Source organism: Aspergillus alliaceus (assembly GCF_009176365.1).
Source record: "Aspergillus alliaceus strain CBS 536.65 unplaced genomic scaffold BDW43scaffold_5, whole genome shotgun sequence".
Lineage (NCBI taxonomy): Eukaryota > Fungi > Ascomycota > Eurotiomycetes > Eurotiales > Aspergillaceae > Aspergillus > Aspergillus alliaceus.
In genome coordinates this window covers 1,129,981-1,148,213 of record NW_022474688.1, presented here as the reverse complement: position 1 = coordinate 1,148,213, position 18,233 = coordinate 1,129,981, and the positions used below count along the sequence as shown (strand labels likewise).

Here is an 18,233-nt window from a genome sequence, read left to right as displayed (position 1 = left end):
ATGAACCAAGGGTGGCATTTACCCTACACTACCCCTCTTGACTAGATACGAAACAATTGAAGCTATGTACAGAATCATAGCCAGAACGACTTAAACCTCGCCTGTCATCTTGTTCGTTAATAAGATGTTTCATCAGCCGGTTCTTTCGCTGCTTTTGGTATCATAAGATTTTTAAAAGGGGGTTTTGTTAACAGAAACAAATGAGAGGATGTCGTAGATGAACCCCAAACGCCATTCTACCCAAGTGTCCAAAGCATTTCATAAAGCAAATGATAAGTAACACAACACCTTCACCTCTTCTTTGAACCTTTCTTGTTTTTAGACTGCTGTGGACGAAACACGATGGACGAGCGGTTCTTTCTGTTGCTATGGCGTTTATGGATACGTCCTGCTTTATGAGACCGGCTCTGGGTAGATTTCATGGAACCATTATCGATCTCCATATCTAGAGATGGTGAGCAACAAGTTAAAAAAGTGTCGGCGAGAAAGACCTATACGCGACTGACCTTCACTTGCTTGTGATATCTTGGTCTCTGCGTTTTCTTCTGGGTTCTCTATATGTTGCAAATTTTGTGTAAGTTCCTCTGAACTAAAAGAGTTCTTTTTTCTTTCTTTTTTTCAATAAGATGTAAGATAGGACGACGTACCTTGAGTGTCCAGTGCCATATCAGATTTTCCCTGGTCCTCCGGTTTTGGCTGAGAGGCAAGCTCCTGCAGCTTCGCAGAGAGCCTTTCGGTTCGTGCGTCAACAACGGGCCCAAAGACTGTGGCTCGAAGTTTCGCTTTGTTGCGCTTTTGGACACTCGCGCGAACACTTTTTGCCATCTTGACAACAATAGGGAGGAAGGGAATGAAAAGAAAGTATAAGAAAAGAGAGGGAGTGCCAGATCAAGAAAATGAAACTGGTAAAATTGATCACGGGAAATAAAAATGGGTTGGTGTTATGTGCGTGCTTTAATCTGAACCTCACTCTGCTTTACTTTTTTTTTCTCCTCTTGCCGCCCTAAATCTTACATACTCAGTATTTTGTATGTAATTTACTAGACGGATAAATATCTTATGTCATCATTATATCGGAGGCTGTTTTCTCACCTCCGCAATCATCGGCCAGTCGCAAAGCAATCCCGACCGGAATGTGTACCAACACCCTAAGCTCTATCTAGACTTTTCACCAAAGCAACTCTCCTAGTAGTATTCTCAAAGAGAGACCGACTCTTGGAGTCCTGCCATTTCTTGTCTCTCTTTTTTTTTTTTTTTTTCGCTTTTTCCACATCAAGGAAAGAGAAGGATTGAGATGTCTTTTACCAGAGACGCCAGACATTGCGCGCCTGTTTTGAAATACGCCTCTTGAAATTCTACTTCTCTTTTGAATGCTAAAAACCGCCGATCCGCTCTCACTCTGTTTACAACTATGGCCTCTGTTGGTCAATCGTCGGAGCTTCAAAGCGTAATTGCTTTGGTAAAAACAATGACAAATGCGCAACTCAAGGATATCCTGAGAAGTGAGGGGCTTGCTGTCTCTGGAGTGAAAGCTTCACTCCAGATTCGAATCATTAACTGTCGGTGACCTGGCCTAATTGTTCTGTGTTGTCACCCAGCTCCTCTCGCTTCAATTCATACTCAGTCAGAGTTCACACAGGGTTGACCAGAGAGACAGAAGGCTAACGTTTTCTTGGATATGTTAGTCATTGAAAGACTCAACCAAGGAGGAGATCTTGAACGTTACGATCATCTTAGGAGAGTCGTGTATGCCACAGCGCATCGATCAATCCCGCAGTCATTATCAAGTCACCAGTATCGGTCTCCTTCAGCTAATCACTCTATGCCGACACAACACCAACCAATGCCATTGAGTGCGCCGATGACGTCGCATGGACTCACTTCTGGTATCCTCCCGATGCCAATTTCCATGCCTTTTAATTCTGGGTCCAATTCTCATTTGTTTCTAGGCCGGTTAATTTTCAAAGAGAGTCCTTTCTATACTGTTCTCCAGCAGCTTACTTCTACTGTGGAATGCAAAGGTGAGTTTCTTTTTTTTTGCTTCTTCTTCATCTTTTTTCTTTTTCTCTTGGAATTTTACTGCTTGATTTGCCATGTCCTTCCCCATCTAATATGGCGAAGTACGCGAACAGACTAGAGACAGTGTTGAGCTTAGAGTGGTCCTCAACCAAGACGTGACTTCTAGGTTACAGGCTGATCCGAACCTTCGGGTGATGGTATACTGTGCTGCAGATACTGGACTCAACCAGTATACAAAATCGGATATTGCTTTCCCTCATCAGGTTGAGCTGAAAGCAAACCTTGATGAGGTGAAGGCCAATTTGCGAGGACTCAAAAACAAGCCAGGTACAACGAGACCAGCTGACGTCACGGAGTATATTCGCAAAAAGCCTGGCTATCCAAACCATATTGTGATGACATATGCTTTGACAACAAAGGCAAGCACTGAGCCCTGCTTGACTTATCTGTCCTGTGTTCTTTTGCCTTTCTAACTTACCTTTCGATTGAACTCTCATACATCTATCGCTGACTTGCAACTAGAAATTCCTTGTTCTTGTTAATCTCGTTCAACGGCATCCGGTTGAGGAGCTTGTAGCTGAGCTGAAACTGAGGAAGATAATCTCGAAGGAACAAGTTCTTCGGGAGAGTATGTTTATTCCCTCACAAGCTTGTCATAAGATTGCAACTAAATGTCAACAGTGAAAAGCAGAGCAGACGACACTGACATCGTTGCGACATCTAGCGTCATGTCATTGAAGTGTCCCTTGTCCACGCTTCGAATCACGGTCCCCTGCCGTTCCTTATTATGCACGCATAATCAATGCTTTGATGCATATTCTTTCTTACAATTACAAGAACAGGCGCCGACGTGGTCGTGCCCCGTTTGTTCTAAAGCGACCAGCTTTGAATCATTGCAAATCGATCAGTAAGTTAAACGTCTTGTCATTAGTGGTGGTTCTTTTACTGATAATGCAGGTACGTCGACGATATACTTCACTCAACATCTCCAGATATTGAACAGGTTGTTGTGGAGCCTGATGGTAGATGGTCAAATCCAAAGGCCGACAGTACCTCCGAAGCTGGCGGCGTTACCCCCGAGTCAGACGATGACGATCTGATAGAGATCAAAGAACTTGGAAACACACCCATTAAACAGGAGTCCCTTCCAGCCACAAGTTTGTCACTACAACGGACCCCGATTCAATCGCGTGAGCCTTCATCGACGTCATCTGCAGCTCGTTTGTCAACAAATAAACGCCCTGCGTCCCAGGTGATTGACCTTACAGGAAGTGATGACGATAATGATGATGATTCCCCTGTGCGACCACCAAAGCGGCCAGCCTTGAACTTATTAAATCGGTCCATATCTCGACAAGGATTTCACAACTCGTATAACAATCATCTGGTAAATGGGAGGACTGCTCCCCTTGTGAGTCAGACTAGCTCCGAGTCTCCAAGTCAATCCGGCGGCTATGGTGCATAGATTTATTTTATTTGTTAATTCAAGCATATAATGGTGTCGTGGCGCATTCGGTTTATGGTGTTTCATAACATTGTATGCGTCCATTGGGTTTCGTGGGACTCGGGGGCCGCAAAACCTATTTCGAATATGGCATATATTGTATTGCCATTCTTATCATCTGCTCCCCTTAACCATCTTATAGCAAAGCCTCGTGTAAGGTCCTTTCTGGAAAGCACAGGTTCTAAAGAGTAGCAAAACAAAGCAAGAGACAAATTTAATATATTTAATTATGCGTAGCCCTATACACGTATGTATGTACCTTTCAGTTTCTGAAAGCTTAGTGGTACTGCTTGAGATGGGTGGACAAAAAGAGGGCATCGAATGAATATTCTCAGTGAATTACATTGTTTATGACATTACGATTGAGGCTAAAGCGGAGAACGGAGATCAGTCGCGGCCACGGCCAACTGTAAACCTTTCCAACACCCGTTTACTCTCAAACATTGGCCGATTCAAAACGACAAATTTCCAGCGGTTTTTTCTTCTTCCTTTGTCCTCGAAAGAAAGAAAAGAGATATGGGACACGTTTTCTGATCACCAAAGATATTCGTCGTTACTGCACAGATACAGGCCTATCTCAAACAGGCCATCTTTGCCTTGATAAGGACCAACAACAAAACGAGATTAGATCGTGATGTCAATCGAGGCACCAGTTTCAGTTTCCGGTGTTTCCGAATCACAAGGACGGGTTCTAAGCGCCTCGTGTCTTGATTTTCTCCTAGTAGAGCTGGTACCCATGGCAGAACGTCTAGCGAAGGAACTTTCGACCGAGGACACAAACCCCGATGATGAAGAGGTTAGAGAAGCGACGTTTTTCCGCCTCGAATCCCTTGGTTATCGGGTTGGGCAAGGCCTTGCAGAGCGGTAAGTTGCGGCGCTAGATCGCAACGATGGTGTTCGGTTCAATTTCGTCTTAAGTCTTAAGCTAACTCAAAGCCATTTAATTATGTGTTACACGCAGATTCTCTCGGGACCGCCCTAGATTCACGGATAACCTTGATGTTATTAAGTTCCTATGCAAAGATCTATGGACCATACTTTTTAAGAAGCAGGTCGATAACCTAAAGACCAATCATCGGGTATGCACAGCCGAGCGACCATTCAAACATGTTTTTGCAGCACATAAACCCCTTCTTGGAGAGATGACGTGGTCGATTGACAATTTTCTATAGGGCGTATATGTTCTGACCGATAATTCTTTTCGACCATTTGCAAGGATGAGCATGTCTGTGAGAAGCGAGGCTGTGTCTATGGCTCAAGCGGTATGGGACTGCCAATCCACCTGACCGCTTATTCTACCAGTACTTGTCGATGTCTAATTAAGCTCCAGTACCTATGGTTTCCGTGTGGTGTCATTCGCGGCGCTCTATCAAACCTGGGGATTAATACTACTGTTCAGGCGGAGACGGGTGAGCTTCCGGGGGCAACATTTCAGATCAAGACAGTTCAACCCAAATCATAAGTTGAATGTGAACGGTTGACCTGTATGTATCCGAAATGCCTGTCTATATGGGTAGGGCAGACAACCCTACAGCCATGCTGCAGAATTGTAAGGAAGCTCTAGTCCAGCACGAGTTGAACTAGGCAACAGCGTCAACTCATGCTCTAAAATGCGGTCACAGCTCTTTCTTCCCGCGCCTACGGTGCACAGAGACGAACGTCTGCAGATACGAGGATAACAATCTATTTCTTCAAGTCCGTACTATCTTCTCCCACAATCCTACACGGCATGACACGACGCCACGCTCATCCATTCGTCTTCATAATCGTCTCATGCTTCAAAGCCTATCTTTCCCGGATCTCAACGATTAGCGGGTTTCTTCATATTCGTGGGTGCAGACTGAGTCACTGAAAGAAACTCTTTCAGTGGAGGTAATAATGCGACATAGAAGGCAAATCACCGACTGGTGGATGGGGTCCTGTGATTGATTGACGGGGGCGGGCGCGTTTACTTTGGTGGTGGGTTCTTGGCGAAGTCGATGCCCTTCTCGATATTACCCTTGAGGCCCTTTGTGCATGCATCGAGAAGCTTCTTCTCTTTTTCGGTCACACCCTTGAGGACGTTGCTAGCCTTCTCTGCGCCGTTGGTCTGATTGGTAATGTTAGCGTACCGTGATATGAAATAACCTGTGAGGAAATATATCTTACCCCAAGGGTTACAAGAGTAGAAAAGAAGTCTACGCCAGTTGCCTCGGCGATTTCATCACCGCCAGGGATTCCGGGAAGGTAGACGAAGGTAGGTTCAACAATACCCGTCTGGCCCTTCGAGGCCTTGATGACGCTCTCGGCAAACCTGAGGCATGTTAGCTGCGGGTATTCTCGTGTGAGGCTAATACACCTACCTGTAGCCAGCATAGGCCATAGATAAGGTGGCGGAACCAGCGCCATCCTTAGCCTGAACCACCTCATCTCCACCAAATTGGACGCCTGGGTTATGTTAGCGGCGACTACCGGGTACTCGCTCAATTTGGAATTTTTGAGGGGCCACCCACGATGGACTAATGCGTCATACTTGTCTCCAGGGATGTGGATTGCGGGGGTAGCTTTGCTGAAAAGGGGGACGATGGTCTCGCCAGAGTGGCCGCCCACAACCGGAATCTGGACAGCGGAAGGATCCTTCTGGCCCGAAAACTCCTGTGTGAAGGTCTCTGCACGGACGACATCCAGAGTGGTGACACCAAAGAGGCGCTTGGGGTCAAAGACGCCAGCAGCTTTGAGCACCTCTGCGGCGATGGGTACAGTGGAATTAACAGGGTTTGAGATGATCAGAACAAAGGCCTTGGGGCAGAACTCGGCAATACCCTTGGCCAGGTCTCGCACGATACCAGCGTTGATCTTGAAGAGGTCGTCACGAGTCATACCAGGCTTACCTATTGGCTATAAGATGATCCAGCCCACAGCGGGCATGTGTTAGGGGGAGGATAGACTTACGGGGAATACCGGCCGGAATGACGACGATGTTAGCACCGGTAAGAGCCTGCTTCAACCCATCATCCTTGGGCAGAAAGCCGGAGATTTTCTAATCGCCGGGTAAGTAAGAGGCCACATCCAGCCGCTTTCATAGGGCATTTCGGATCATAACATACAGCGACAGAAGAGATGTGGGACAAATCAGCGGCAACACCAGGGGTGTTGACAACATCGTACAGAGCAAGCTCTTCAATCAGGGGGCAAGTCTTCAACAGAAGAGACAGTGGCTTGAAGTTGATAAGGGCGGATAGTCAGTATCAAACAGGGACACGTTGAGGGCAGGGGCGATACCTGGCCAATGCCACCAGAAGCTCCAAGCACCGCTAGCACTTCTGGTCAGTATACTTGAAATAACAGTTGCCGCTGCCGAGGTCTCGCATGCTCACCAGCTTTGACCATGATGAGATGATGTTTCAATCAAACAATTGAGCTTCTGTTATGAGTGGAGATAGATAGTTGTTGGTTGGTATAGCAAGTGACGGAGGGAAGGAAGAAGACAGAAATGTGGGGAGGGAGGGGTGAAGAAGACAGGAGAGGGAAGGAGGGGTAAATAAATAAGTAATTGCGGGAACTAACAGAAAAGGAGAGGGGTACGGAAGGCAGTCAGACTACTACGCCCGTCCAAAAAAAAAAAAAAAAAAAAAAAAAAAAACCCTTACTTTTAATACAGAAACAATACTTGATCAGTGTTTGTTTGAGGGGGGAGAGGTAGATAAAGGGCAGAGAGAGAGAGAGAGAGAGAGAGTGTGTGTGTGTGTGTGTGTGTGAGTGTGAGTGAGTGAGGTGTCTGTAGATACATGTATAATGTCATATTCATATGTATATAGTATAATTCATATGTAGATAATATATTCCATATGTAATGTATGTCACAAACCCGGGGGAGAGGATCAATCACATGTGGAGTTCCGCTCCTCCCCAAAGGTCAAAAGCCGATGAGTGAGGGAGTATAACGAATAGTACTAATAATACTATTAATACCTGCAATACCAATAATGTATAATCACTTACCTAATGCCATTTCTACACCATGTTCCGAATTTCCTATCTATATACATATATTTTCCTCTAGCATATACTGTCATATTTCCAAGGTACCCCAAAGGGTACATACATACTTACATCCAATACAACACTGGCATGTCCAGTAAGATAAACTCCAGATGTTAAGGGATAAATCAATTAGGTTCGGGGGCACTTGGAAGTTAGGACTTGTTCCACGGTTCTTCTTCCAAGTGATCCGGATTCCGGGAATGCCCCTCTATCCCTACAATACTAAAACGGCTCATGGACTGTTGTGATTTCGGAAAAAGGCGGGTGGTCTGGTTTTATCTACGGTTATAGTATAATAGCCTCGTGCGTATCTTCCCAACTTTACGTTCCCTGTCGGCCCGAGCGGCTTTCAAGCACGTGCTAAGCCTTGTGTATTACCGACATGGGGGAAAATTACTGAATGCTTACAATCTAGAGGCTGATAGGTTCAACAGACGCCTCGGAGGTATTCATATCTTATGATTCCTCTTTCAATCTTTCTCTTTCTTTCTTTCTTTTTTTTTTGGGTTTTTCTTCTTGAATTTCTTTTGTTTGAATAGCCTGATGGACATTGCCCCGGTAGCAGTATGGCTAAATTACATGGACGCTTCCGCCCTTGACCAGCATGGCGCCATTATGCTTGATGCGCCCAGCCCTTGCGATCTCCCGTCTCTGAGTCCTGTCCCTTATGCCGACTCCTGCTCAGCAGCCTTCCGGGCCTGAGCACCTCTAAGCTTCTGGGGAGGAGTATCCTTCTTGGGCTTCTGCGAACGGCGGATGGCGCTCACACGGGCAACAGCGTCCTCGCGAAGATCAGCACGGTAGCCATTCTTCGCGGTTTTGTCTGCAACACCCTTGTAGATCCTAGCCAAAATAGTAACCATCCAGTCAGCAAAGCACAACGTGGGGTAGGGACGTATATTCCATTGAAAGGGAGGTGGTTGTTTTCGGCTTACTTGCGAGTGGAGGCCTTAGGGCCAAAGCTCACGCGAACGATGTTCTTTGTGGGCTGCTGGACATTGCCAGTCTTCTTGGTAATGACAGTAACGCCACCGTTCTCGGTGGGCTGCACACCAATAGCCTGTTATCGTGAGTTAAAAAGAGATCCGAGTCTACAGTCAAGTCATCGGTGGACATGGAACGGAAATACCTTGGTGTTGGCGTAACCAGCGTACTAGATTCAGGCAGAATTAATCGTTAGCTGCTAGAGCAAAGGAAATATGAAAAAAAATAAAAATAAAAAAATAAAAAATATATATGGTGACCGTAGAGCTTTAGGGACTCTCGTACCTTGAAAGAGTGCTTATTCTGCAAGTTCAAAGGATCACGGGAGAACTGGGAACCACCACCGCTATTACGCTTGACCAGAAAAGCATTCTGGTTGCCTGTTCAAGATACTTAGGATTAGCCGGACTTCCAGGGGTATCAAATTGCTTGAATCGGTGGGATTAATTGAAATTGGGAGTAGGAATGAGTGTGACGTGGAAGAGTTAAACGTACGGGTGAGTTGCCAGACGAGGTCGCTGGATACGTTCTGTCTTTCGGCGGCCATTGTGAATAAAGCTCAAGCTGGTGGATTGAGGACAGAACGAAATCAATCGTCGCAAAGGCTGGTATACTGAACGATGGATTGTGTGTGCCAGCGCCAAGAATGGAAGTCCGCCGCCTCGCTAAGCGGGCCGCTTTAGGAATAGCGTGGCGGAGGAGGGTTGCTGCCTCAGATCAAAGGCAGCAGGGGGTTGTATTCAGCCACGGAACGCACGGGCCCATTTGCCTCTTCCGCGGCTTTCCCAGTCTCCTACTACTTAGGCAAGGCTACATCACGGTAATGAACCTCATCTATCTAGATGCATCATATACTGCTGACTGTGGCAGCCTCCTGCCGGTTACGAATCTCTCGCTTTTAAATCTCACCCTTGACCACTAGAACTTCTTAACCATCCCGCCATCGATATCCGATTTTGGGGGATCGATCTCAAACCATTGCCCATCGCTTGAACGGCCGTGATCACCATGGCATACTATCTTATATATTTCCTCACAATCACAGTTGTGGTCTGTGGCACAGGCATGTTACATCCAGGAGAATCCAAAAAAAAAGAAGAAAAAGAAAGAGAAAAAAGAAATGAAAAAAATACTCGCAACCTTGGTATCATGCTGACGACTTCACAGTGCTCTATCTTACCCGAGCCCGATGGTTACATCTAATCCCAGTTCCCGATTACATTTATGATCGCCTACCTTCCAGCTTCGCCGAGGACATAGAAGCGGGGCTGACATCAACGCAGTTTGATCTTTCTGCAAACATCGCAGATGGCGACGCTAGGGCAGGGCTGGATAACCAAGCCAAACGACAAGTGAGGAACATTATGAGACGCGAAAGGGTAGACTTTGATGAGGCCCGTCGGATTTATACTGAGCAGCGCTTTGCTAAGAACAACATTGGTCCCGATGGCCGGCCCAGGGACCCGAAATTTGTTTCATTTTCATGAACACCGTTTGCTACTGCGCGGCGCCTCTATTGCTTTCACACACTCATTATACAGTACTACTTTCTTTCATCTAATCCCCCTCTCCAATTCTCTCTCTCTCTTATTTTTATTTTTATTTTTACTTGGAATAAGGGCCTTTCTTATGTAGCTTTGTGATATGGGACGAACTCTCTTTTGCTTTCCTCTCCACTCTTCACCCAGCCCTCAATGTCAGCGATGCTGGACTTAAATATTTGCTATAGATTCAAGAAATTGATCCCCGTAATTGTATATTTGTTTTTCTCGCTTGAAATTTAGCTTAGAATATTCTTGTCTTAAATTCATAATGGCTTCAGAATCTGAGCTTCAATCGGTCTGCTCAAAAGTAATACGCTAACCAGGTATTCCATGCAATGTCTGCACCTTATCATAGGAAAATCATGAACACGAGAAGTAAAGGTAAAAGCCATGGGTCCAATTATACATAAGTTGTCGAGTCTAGCAACGAGATCGGGACTGTCGAGGGGCCGGTATGTCTTCAAGTGGTCAATATGTTTTGCCGACTCTCCAAGGGTAATCGTAACATTAAGGGCCTATTCTTTGGGGGGAATCATCACATTATATCCAGGCAGCCCTTCTGAAAATTCAGTCCTGCTTGGGTGGGGATTTTGTCCTTCGAAGTAATGTATTCGGGCCGGATGCTCAGCGCCCCCGGCCATAACCTGGCTGCTGAAACCCTGGGGGCAATGGGGGCGGAGGGCCAGCATTTCCAGTGGGAGGGCCAAACCCGGGGGAAGCGAAGCCTGGCGGCGGCGCTGCTTGTGGAGGAAAAGATGGTTGTTGAGTGGTATTGTTGAAGCCTGGAGGTAAGAAAGCCTGCGGTGGGCCTCCATAACCGGCCTGCGAAGGAGGAGGCCGTGCTGGTAGGCCTGCAGGAGGATTTGCTAAAGGTGTCGGAGGGGGAACAGATCTGTGTTGCTGCGGGGGGGGCACGTTTGGAAAGCCAATATTCGGAGGCACAACGCCTCTACCCATTCCCAGATCTGGCGGACCAGTACTGATCGGCCTGGAACTGTCACCGTTGGCCATAGCCGGAGGCACCATAGGGGTTCCAGGACCTGAAAACGGTGATGGTAGCGGCTGAGTCGGCGGGCGTACGTTATGCTTGCGGGCTTGCGCAGCTAGCATACGTTCAGCTTGATCGCCATGACGTTCACCCTTGCCATCTTTTTTATAGGCGTATTGTACCGAGACTTGTTTATTCATGAGGTACTGGCCATTCATGTTCGCTATGGCCGCATCTGAAGACTCAAAATCACCAAAAGACACAAATCCATAGCCCTTGGATAGATTATTGTCATCTCTTGCAATCTGCGACAGGTTAGCCTATATCTCAAAGAAAGGGATATGGTCGGTGTCACCTTCGGTAGGTTAACCAAGTTTCCAAACCGGCTAAATGTATCATAGAGAACCTGCTCCGTGACCATGGGGTCAAGGTTCCCCACAAAGAGTTCTGCGCCAATTTCCACTGACTTCTGCTTGTCAGCAGACGCTTTGTTCACGCGTATTGGCTTTCCGTATAAGCGAATGCCGTTCATTATTCGCGACGCATATTCCGCGTCCTCCTCACTAATAAACTCTACGAACCCATAGCCTTGATGGGACTGCGTGACTCGATCTTTCGGCAGATGAACGTTGACGATGCGGCCTGCCTGCAGCATCAGCTCCCATACCAGGCTATCCGTGACGCGTTCATCGAGATTGCCAATGTAGACAGTGGCCTCTTTATCCTGCTCCCTATAGTAATTATTAACATTACTAGAGACCTGCGACCCGACTCCTAGGTTAGGAAAAGTAGCCACTCACCAATGCCTTGCGCCGGACATAGCGGCGCCGACTTACGTCGTAGCGGTGATCGATTAATACACGACTGTCTGAGCAGCAACTGCAACCCCAAGCAAAACGCAAGACTGGAGATAGAATGTAGGTATGCAGATGATCGAATTTCGATTGTGGTAGGTTAAAATGCGCCGAAATTGAAGATTGGCTAAGGCGAGTGTAGGGTGAACCCAATGCTACTGGAAGTTGTTGCGTTTATTTAATCGGCGGCAGCTTTTTTTTAGCCGGAAACTTTGAGCTTTGCGGCGCGTTCTTTCCTCTCCGCCTTTACGTCTGTCTACCTGGACAACCAACCGTCTGGTCCTGATTTTCTTGAACACCTCACCCCAACCTTCGTTTTGAGTACACTGCATACGGCACCCCCTTTTTCCCTTTTAGTGAAGTCCTTTGTTATTATCAAGATGGTTCAATTTTCAGAAGAGACTAAGGTTAGACATGACCTGATATCAACACGGCTCACCGCAGAGATCACTAACCGTTCTCTAGGAGCGCATCTCCAAGGTTATCGATATCTCAAGGGTCGCCATTCATTAGTGAGTTTTTCACCATACTGTAAAACTCGGGCGATAAACTGACCGATCGTGTGCAGCGGGTATTTGCCCTTGATTGTTTATCTCGGTATGGGGACCTGAACTATCCTTCCGTGGATTATTCTGAGCACAATACGTACTAACAGAACGGATAGGCTACACCTATAGCGAACCAAAACCATCTTTATTCAAGTATTTTCAATTACTTTCTACGTTGAAAACCAGAGCTGATGTCATGGATAGGTTATTCTCGCCGCTCGCATAAAGTGAAAGAAATCTAAGGGTTTGCCGATGATAAATACTAGTCTCTGGGCTAGGAGGTACCTTTCCCTCCTTTCATACTATGGTGATTTTAGTTGATGTATGAATGGTGGCTGTGTCACGTTCGTCGATGGTTGGGAGATTAACACCTGTGTATTTTTAAGCAATTTCTTTGTTTCTATCAATTTATCCCCCGGATGATGAAATTGTACGCGCGCAATTTGCGGGTTCCTTATAAGTTAGTTGAATAAGCAAGAACGGGATCTAAAATGAAAAAGAAAATAAAAGAAAAAATTAAAAAGCCTAACATTTGAATAGACGGTAGAAATCACGCTCTAACGGTTTTCCATATCCCGAGTAATTCGCAGCCAATTCCACCTTTGCCATCTAAACACTATTATCTGTAAGTCGACTACTTTTTATGAGAGCTTCCACCGCCAACCGAAAATCGCACGAAAAAAGTCGATGACGGAACCAACGTTCCGTCACTCTACACAGTCCCCCTTTCCTAAACAATACGACCACAGCCCAGAGGGAAGTCATAAAGGGTTCATGACCGATAAGGATGGCTTTTCGTCATCCTTTATGGAGACCGTAGCAGGATTCACGGCAGGGATTGTTTCTACACTATGTCTGCATCCCTTAGATTTGATCAAAACCCGATTACAAGGTAAGTCAGTCTTTGTGGTGGTATACGCTTATGATCCTCTGGTAGTTTGCTCTCGATTCAATTACTCCTCCGGACGAATAATTCTGTGCGACAGCGGCTAACTTTTTCCTGTCACTCAATGATCTCCAGTTGACCGATCCTCATCCTCTCGAGTGGGTGGTTCGCTTCGTGTCGTCCGCAGCATATTTCAGGATGAAGGCGGCATCACGGCATTCTACCGGGGTCTGACGCCCAATATCATTGGCAACTCCACCAGCTGGGCGCTTTATTTCCTGTGTTACGGTAATATCAAGACTGCGATGCGGACTTGGCGCAGCTCTCGGGAGGGAGAGCTCGCATCCTCCGATTATTTTCTTGCCTCAGGGGCCGCAGGTATTGTTCTGACCAATTGTTTTGCTTCGCAGCTCTGGATATAGCGGTGACTAACTTGGATTGATTCTTCGTATCAGGTATGCTGACGTCTATATTGACAAACCCTATCTGGGTCATTAAGACACGGATGTTATCAACTAGCTCTAGTACACCTGGAGCGTATGCGTCATTCACTACTGGTGCATCGCAAATATATCACTCAGAGGGTATTTCAGGTTTCTATCGAGGTCTTCTTCCAGCTCTTTTTGGGGTTAGCCACGGTGCGCTTCAGTTCATGGCTTACGAAAATTTGAAATTGCATCGGATCAAGATGACCTCCGCATTGGCTTCTGAAGATGGTCAAGTGGGATCAGGGCAGGTGCGGCGACGAGGACTCGGCAACCTGGATTTCTTTATCATCTCTAGTCTCTCGAAGATATTCGCCGGGTGTGTCACATATCCATACCAAGTATTGCGGTCCCGATTGCAAACTTATGATGCTCATCTTATGTATCGGGGTATTCAAGATGCGATTGTGCAGATCTGGGTCAAGGAGGGCGTGGCCGGTTTCTACAAGGGTCTGGGGCCAAATATATTGCGTGTGTTGCCAAGTACATGGGTCACCTTTTTGGTGTATGAGAATACTCGAGCATATTTACCCGATCTGATTTCACGCGCCTAGAGCGCTTTTTGTCTTCACAAAATAATTTAACCTGTATTCATGAGACTCGGCCCTATAAAAGATCCTAGATCTGTCCGCTCGTTTCAAGCCAATGCATGTAGTGTCAACTATACTGTTGGCCTGCACTTTCAGGTCGATACATGCCAAGTGCTCGTGCATATGCTACTCCTCCTTATCGTGACACATGTGATACTTCTCACTTGCCAAGGGTGTGTATGGAGTATACAACGAGAAATGCCCACAAAACGTGCTTTCCTATACCAAAAATCATATAACAAAGTAGGGGTCCTCAAAATGCTTTCTGCGTAGACACAGCAGCCCTTTCCCGCCGCAGAGTTTTGATAGAGATTCAACATGAACAAACCTGGTATCGTAGAACATTAAAGTACATTGCAACACACGCAAGTAGGGAAAAACAAGCGAGAAACTTAGTCTGTCGAGGTAGAGAAGAGGAGAGTCCAGTTCGGCTCAATGATTTTGTCTATCAATATAGTAGGCATCCGTGTCCTCCTCGTCACTACTTGAACCTCCGGTGTAGGCCGATGATTCCTCGTAACTAGACCGTCGCATCTTGTCTTCGTTGTTGGCTAGGGCTTGGTGTCGTCTCCCGGGACCTGACTTGGATGTAGGCGAGATTCTACGATCCTTTCCACGGCCCTTGATGCCTTTGTTACTGTTCTTGTAAAGGGTAGCGAAATACTCCCACAGCTTTCGATCTTGAGGATTCATGGGTTCCCCTATGGCGCCTTGGGAGAACTTCAAGGTCAAATCCCGTAACGTCGTTGCGTGGAATTTATTCTGGTGAGACTGCTCAACCCGTTAGAGACAAGGCTGCTGATATGTGTGAGTGCTAGACTTCATGGATACTGTACCTTGAGGTTACCTAGTTGAGTAAATTGCTTTCCACAGTCGTCTAGGAGGCAGGTAAATGGCTTGGCATGTTGGTGTGTGATTTTATGAGCACGGACATTGCCCCGTTGGGCAAACCTCTTCTGACATATATCGCAAGAGAAAGGTTTCTCGCCAGTATGACGTCGCTGATGGGTCTATTCGTGAAAAGTATTGTCAGTATGGTAATTCCCTCTGATATAGTCAGACAGATATGTTACTCATAGGAGCTCACCTTCAGGTTACCTAGCTGAGAGAAGCGTTGTCCGCATGAAGGTTCTTTACAAATCTATCATGGAATGGGGTCAGTCATTAGCTCTGCTATATCCCTCGGTGGGCTTCATCTTCATTCTCCTCCCCTTACTTACAAAAGGCTTATCTCCGGTGTGGGCCCTCGTATGGATATCCAGATGAGTCTTCTGAGCAAAGCTCTTTCCACAGTGTGGAAGAGTACAGACATATTTGCGCTTCTTCCCTGATCGAGATTGCGGTTCTTCAACCAACACAGTGCATCGATTATTGCTAGATGTGTGAATGGCATAGGTTTGGGGGTATCCATGGTTTCCCCCGTGAGTTAATTGCTGCAGAGGCGGCAATGACTGTAGATTCGATGGCTGAGCAGTAACTCTAGACTGAATTGCTTTCATCAGAATATCAACCTCTGTTGTGAACTCGACCTCGTTGACGCAAGGGCTCTTGCTCTGGGTAGCTGCTCCGTGGGTCGAAGTCTGTGATATGGAAATCGGCAGCGTATTCGAGCTGGGGTCTGTTTTGATCAATGGATCTCTAGAAACACGATTGACCGCATTTTTGGCAGGACGGATATCGGGGATTGACTGTATAGGTGGAGGCTCTGATGATAGACGCATCGGTTGGGAGCTGAGCGGTTGATGACTGGCCACGAAGAACTGTGGATAACTGGGTTGATGGTGGTTATGATGGTTATTATGGTGGTGGTTGAGAGCATGGCCATAACCATAAGCAGTAGAGGGAGACTGGTGATAAGGCAGTGAGAATGAAGCTGCTGTGTTTGCGTAGAAGGGAAAATTATGGCCAAGACTAGAGGCCATCATTCGACGCGGCGCAACAGCACTGACTGTATGACCGGAGAATTCATAAGAAACCGGCTCGGCAGTTTCCATTTTGTAAGATGAGGGGAAAGAAGAATATACCCCAGTAGCTCTGGCCTGGGATTGCTTCTCTCTTGTTGCCAGCCTATTCCACGCTCTGTCACTATGGTTCTCACTTCACAGAAGATAACAAAATGGGAAGCCTTAGTGATGAACTTGCTCCTCTCAAAACTAGGGAGGTTAAGAATGAAACAAAATAAAGAAGAACAGAAAAAAAGAAAAAGAGCTTAGTAGTGAACAGTGATCAAAGGCTGACAATGGCTTCAGCATCAAGATCTGCGAATGCTAGGAGAAATAAGCAAAAAAAAAACTGGGAACAAGTAAAAAAAGTATAAAGTATGAAGGTAATCAATCTCCAGATATTAAAAAGCAAATATCGAAGGGTTGATCAGATATCGAACCTCAAAATTCTCCGCAGCTCAGAGTAGAGGCACAGCAATTTGTATATAAGATGATATGCAGGGGCCAAGTCAAAGAAAGACAGAGAAAGAAGAAAAAGAGTATGAGGGTAAGAGGTTATCAATGTAAAGAATAATATTAACTGAATATTGATTGCAATAGTAAAGAATAAATAAGGATATGACCCTGTTTCTTTTTTCTTGCTCTTGTTTTGTCTGTCTTTTTCTGTGTCCCTTTTTCTTTTCTCTGCTTGTTTTCTTCGTCGGTTTTTGTATAATATACTCACCTACCCCTTAGGTCTTCTGCACTCACATATACAGATACGCACGCGACTCTCTGGCTGATGGTGGTGATCTAGAACTAGATATACATTGACTTTTGTTATTTTGCTTTGTTTAGTGGTATATTTATATTTTCGTTTTCATTACTACTACTACTATTACTACTAGTATTAGTATTGGTATTATTATTACTATTATTCTCTCTTCTTTTTTTGTCTTCCCGCCCACCTTCTCCTTCCCGGAGGTCCCAAAACAGTGGAAGCAGCGGGGGTGGACAGCGACAGGGATCTGGCCTGTTAGCTAGTAAATTAGTTAGCTGAAGGCTTCATCTAGATCACACTTAGACTAAACCAAGAAGGGATGAGTCCAACTCAGCTCAGCTGTACTGTACCTAGGTATGTATATACATACATACATACGGAGTACAGTACTGATGACTATCAGTCCATACGGTAAAGTACAAGAACAAGAACAAGGCAACTTAAGGCTGAAAGAGGGAGTGCGTATCCTGGTTTGTATAAGTAGATAGAAAAGATATAGAATCATCAATATGGAAACACACTCGGAGCTCAAAAAAAAAAAAAAAATCAGAAGGCTTTACTCTTTTATCAAAACTCTCGCCTATTCCCTCTCAACCGCCGTGAGATATGACGTTGCCCCTCCATCAACACCTACGTGGAAGACATTGGAAGGACTGGATTTCCCAGTAGATAGACCATACCATACTATATGCATAATGCCTAGTAATAGTCAGATCCACCGTCTCCATCCAACTAGTTCCACGGTCTAGTCCTATCAACCTTGGGCAACAAGTGATCTCTGTCCCCCCTGATCATCGTTTCGTTTTCCTTTTCCGCCTAATTCGGCGGGGCGATGGATGGGGACGAATTGTTGACTGCAGGGAAGGGAGAGAAGGTTAGGTGGGAGACAGTGGATAAGTCGTGATGGGGCGGACAATCGTGGAGAACTGATGCTTTTGGTCCAATCGCGGGATGTGTGTGACGGTCCGATCAGGCTGACAGGTGTAGTATGTAAATTTTGGATACACACGTATGTACATTCATACATATGTACTCCGTACATACGTGTATACACACACGCATTAGGCATTCATCACCTATGCTTTGTACCTACTTAATCTAGATT

General features: G+C 45.9%; 10 protein-coding genes across 10 annotated transcripts; 5 read left to right on the top strand and 5 right to left on the bottom strand.

The window, feature by feature from the left end:
* Positions 1 to 167: 167 nt before the first annotated feature.
* BDW43DRAFT_185514 (DUF2423 domain-containing protein) lies at positions 168 to 965 on the bottom strand. The gene is made up of 3 exons (XM_032038943.1): positions 648 to 965; positions 498 to 554; positions 168 to 445 (listed from the first exon to the last, which is right to left on the bottom strand). Exons 1-3 carry the CDS (start codon positions 823 to 825, stop codon positions 291 to 293), a joined length of 390 nt encoding a protein of 129 aa, XP_031904694.1. The 5' UTR covers positions 826 to 965; the 3' UTR covers positions 168 to 290.
* Positions 966 to 985: 20 nt separating this feature from the next.
* On the top strand, positions 986 to 3,720 carry BDW43DRAFT_185468 (Siz/PIAS RING finger protein). Its single transcript, XM_032038942.1, has 7 exons — positions 986 to 1,559; positions 1,686 to 1,886; positions 1,950 to 2,021; positions 2,122 to 2,438; positions 2,542 to 2,647; positions 2,701 to 2,926; positions 2,977 to 3,720. Exons 1-7 carry the CDS (start codon positions 1,412 to 1,414, stop codon positions 3,482 to 3,484), a joined length of 1,578 nt encoding a protein of 525 aa, XP_031904693.1. The 5' UTR covers positions 986 to 1,411; the 3' UTR covers positions 3,485 to 3,720.
* Positions 3,721 to 4,157: 437 nt separating this feature from the next.
* BDW43DRAFT_307357 (trafficking protein particle complex subunit) lies at positions 4,158 to 4,985 on the top strand (the record flags this gene model as incomplete). The annotated part of the gene is made up of 4 exons (XM_032046228.1): positions 4,158 to 4,387; positions 4,485 to 4,602; positions 4,696 to 4,785; positions 4,854 to 4,985. The coding sequence occupies 4 exons, from the start codon at positions 4,158 to 4,160 to the stop codon at positions 4,983 to 4,985; spliced, it is 570 nt and encodes a 189-aa protein (XP_031904692.1).
* On the bottom strand, positions 4,853 to 6,472 carry BDW43DRAFT_264531 (lactate/malate dehydrogenase). The gene is made up of 6 exons (XM_032040679.1): positions 6,455 to 6,472; positions 6,016 to 6,393; positions 5,866 to 5,950; positions 5,672 to 5,816; positions 5,476 to 5,612; positions 4,853 to 5,308 (listed from the first exon to the last, which is right to left on the bottom strand). The coding sequence occupies exons 2-6, from the start codon at positions 6,380 to 6,382 to the stop codon at positions 5,302 to 5,304; spliced, it is 741 nt and encodes a 246-aa protein (XP_031904691.1). The 5' UTR covers positions 6,383 to 6,393; positions 6,455 to 6,472; the 3' UTR covers positions 4,853 to 5,301.
* Positions 6,473 to 8,211: 1,739 nt separating this feature from the next.
* On the bottom strand, positions 8,212 to 9,077 carry BDW43DRAFT_307355 (60S ribosomal protein L28; the record flags this gene model as incomplete). The annotated part of the gene is made up of 5 exons (XM_032046227.1): positions 8,212 to 8,389; positions 8,482 to 8,606; positions 8,676 to 8,699; positions 8,816 to 8,910; positions 9,026 to 9,077. 5 exons carry the CDS (start codon positions 9,075 to 9,077, stop codon positions 8,212 to 8,214), a joined length of 474 nt encoding a protein of 157 aa, XP_031904690.1.
* A 220-nt stretch (positions 9,078 to 9,297) lies between these two features.
* On the top strand, positions 9,298 to 10,277 carry BDW43DRAFT_264499 (DUF2015 domain-containing protein). The gene is made up of 2 exons (XM_032040677.1): positions 9,298 to 9,593; positions 9,698 to 10,277. The coding sequence occupies exons 1-2, from the start codon at positions 9,539 to 9,541 to the stop codon at positions 10,015 to 10,017; spliced, it is 375 nt and encodes a 124-aa protein (XP_031904689.1). The 5' UTR covers positions 9,298 to 9,538; the 3' UTR covers positions 10,018 to 10,277.
* Positions 10,278 to 10,689: 412 nt separating this feature from the next.
* Positions 10,690 to 11,976, bottom strand: BDW43DRAFT_185262 (U2 snRNP complex subunit HSH49). The gene is made up of 3 exons (XM_032038941.1): positions 11,863 to 11,976; positions 11,418 to 11,793; positions 10,690 to 11,367 (listed from the first exon to the last, which is right to left on the bottom strand). The coding sequence occupies exons 1-3, from the start codon at positions 11,880 to 11,882 to the stop codon at positions 10,699 to 10,701; spliced, it is 1,065 nt and encodes a 354-aa protein (XP_031904688.1). The 5' UTR covers positions 11,883 to 11,976; the 3' UTR covers positions 10,690 to 10,698.
* A 320-nt stretch (positions 11,977 to 12,296) lies between these two features.
* BDW43DRAFT_307353 (mitochondrial import receptor subunit TOM7) lies at positions 12,297 to 12,690 on the top strand (the record flags this gene model as incomplete). The annotated part of the gene is made up of 4 exons (XM_032046226.1): positions 12,297 to 12,323; positions 12,382 to 12,428; positions 12,485 to 12,513; positions 12,581 to 12,690. 4 exons carry the CDS (start codon positions 12,297 to 12,299, stop codon positions 12,688 to 12,690), a joined length of 213 nt encoding a protein of 70 aa, XP_031904687.1.
* Positions 12,691 to 13,008: 318 nt separating this feature from the next.
* On the top strand, positions 13,009 to 14,553 carry BDW43DRAFT_264489 (putative mitochondrial folate carrier protein Flx1). The gene is made up of 3 exons (XM_032040676.1): positions 13,009 to 13,356; positions 13,486 to 13,728; positions 13,806 to 14,553. Exons 1-3 carry the CDS (start codon positions 13,152 to 13,154, stop codon positions 14,387 to 14,389), a joined length of 1,032 nt encoding a protein of 343 aa, XP_031904686.1. The 5' UTR covers positions 13,009 to 13,151; the 3' UTR covers positions 14,390 to 14,553.
* On the bottom strand, positions 14,540 to 17,165 carry BDW43DRAFT_264483 (uncharacterized protein). The gene is made up of 4 exons (XM_032040675.1): positions 15,646 to 17,165; positions 15,513 to 15,566; positions 15,262 to 15,435; positions 14,540 to 15,196 (listed from the first exon to the last, which is right to left on the bottom strand). The coding sequence occupies exons 1-4, from the start codon at positions 16,417 to 16,419 to the stop codon at positions 14,858 to 14,860; spliced, it is 1,341 nt and encodes a 446-aa protein (XP_031904685.1). The 5' UTR covers positions 16,420 to 17,165; the 3' UTR covers positions 14,540 to 14,857.
* Positions 17,166 to 18,233: the final 1,068 nt, after the last annotated feature.

Excerpts from the sequence above, each read along its gene's own strand:
- BDW43DRAFT_185468 (XM_032038942.1), top strand. The coding sequence starts at position 1,412 with ATGGCCTCTGTTGGTCAATCGTCGGAGCTTCAAAGCGTAATTGCTTTG. Across the intron at positions 1,887-1,949 it reads GTCGCATGGACTCACTTCTG|GCCGGTTAATTTTCAAAGAG; the intron begins GTATCCTCCCGA and ends ATTTGTTTCTAG. Across the intron at positions 2,648-2,700 it reads GGAACAAGTTCTTCGGGAGA|TGAAAAGCAGAGCAGACGAC; the intron begins GTATGTTTATTC and ends AAATGTCAACAG.
- BDW43DRAFT_264483 (XM_032040675.1), bottom strand. The coding sequence starts at position 16,419 with ATGGAAACTGCCGAGCCGGTTTCTTATGAATTCTCCGGTCATACAGTC. Across the intron at positions 15,567-15,645 it reads ACACCGGAGATAAGCCTTTT|ATTTGTAAAGAACCTTCATG; the intron begins GTAAGTAAGGGG and ends ATTCCATGATAG. Across the intron at positions 15,436-15,512 it reads CTCAGCTAGGTAACCTGAAG|ACCCATCAGCGACGTCATAC; the intron begins GTGAGCTCCTAT and ends TTTCACGAATAG.
- BDW43DRAFT_185514 (XM_032038943.1), bottom strand. The coding sequence starts at position 825 with ATGGCAAAAAGTGTTCGCGCGAGTGTCCAAAAGCGCAACAAAGCGAAA. Across the intron at positions 555-647 it reads TATGGCACTGGACACTCAAG|AGAACCCAGAAGAAAACGCA; the intron begins GTACGTCGTCCT and ends TGCAACATATAG. Across the intron at positions 446-497 it reads AGCAAGTGAAGGTCAGTCGC|ATATGGAGATCGATAATGGT; the intron begins GTATAGGTCTTT and ends CACCATCTCTAG.
- BDW43DRAFT_264489 (XM_032040676.1), top strand. The coding sequence starts at position 13,152 with ATGACGGAACCAACGTTCCGTCACTCTACACAGTCCCCCTTTCCTAAA. Across the intron at positions 13,357-13,485 it reads GATCAAAACCCGATTACAAG|TTGACCGATCCTCATCCTCT; the intron begins GTAAGTCAGTCT and ends AATGATCTCCAG. Across the intron at positions 13,729-13,805 it reads TCTTGCCTCAGGGGCCGCAG|GTATGCTGACGTCTATATTG; the intron begins GTATTGTTCTGA and ends TCTTCGTATCAG.
- BDW43DRAFT_185262 (XM_032038941.1), bottom strand. The coding sequence starts at position 11,882 with ATGTCCGGCGCAAGGCATTG. Across the intron at positions 11,794-11,862 it reads ATGTCCGGCGCAAGGCATTG|GGAGCAGGATAAAGAGGCCA; the intron begins GTGAGTGGCTAC and ends TAATTACTATAG. Across the intron at positions 11,368-11,417 it reads ACTTGGTTAACCTACCGAAG|ATTGCAAGAGATGACAATAA; the intron begins GTGACACCGACC and ends AACCTGTCGCAG.
- BDW43DRAFT_264499 (XM_032040677.1), top strand. The coding sequence starts at position 9,539 with ATGGCATACTATCTTATATATTTCCTCACAATCACAGTTGTGGTCTGT. Across the intron at positions 9,594-9,697 it reads AGTTGTGGTCTGTGGCACAG|TGCTCTATCTTACCCGAGCC; the intron begins GCATGTTACATC and ends ACGACTTCACAG.
- BDW43DRAFT_264531 (XM_032040679.1), bottom strand. The coding sequence starts at position 6,382 with ATGACTCGTGACGACCTCTTCAAGATCAACGCTGGTATCGTGCGAGAC. Across the intron at positions 5,951-6,015 it reads GTATGACGCATTAGTCCATC|GCGTCCAATTTGGTGGAGAT; the intron begins GTGGGTGGCCCC and ends AACATAACCCAG. Across the intron at positions 5,613-5,671 it reads CTACTCTTGTAACCCTTGGG|ACCAACGGCGCAGAGAAGGC; the intron begins GTAAGATATATT and ends ATTACCAATCAG.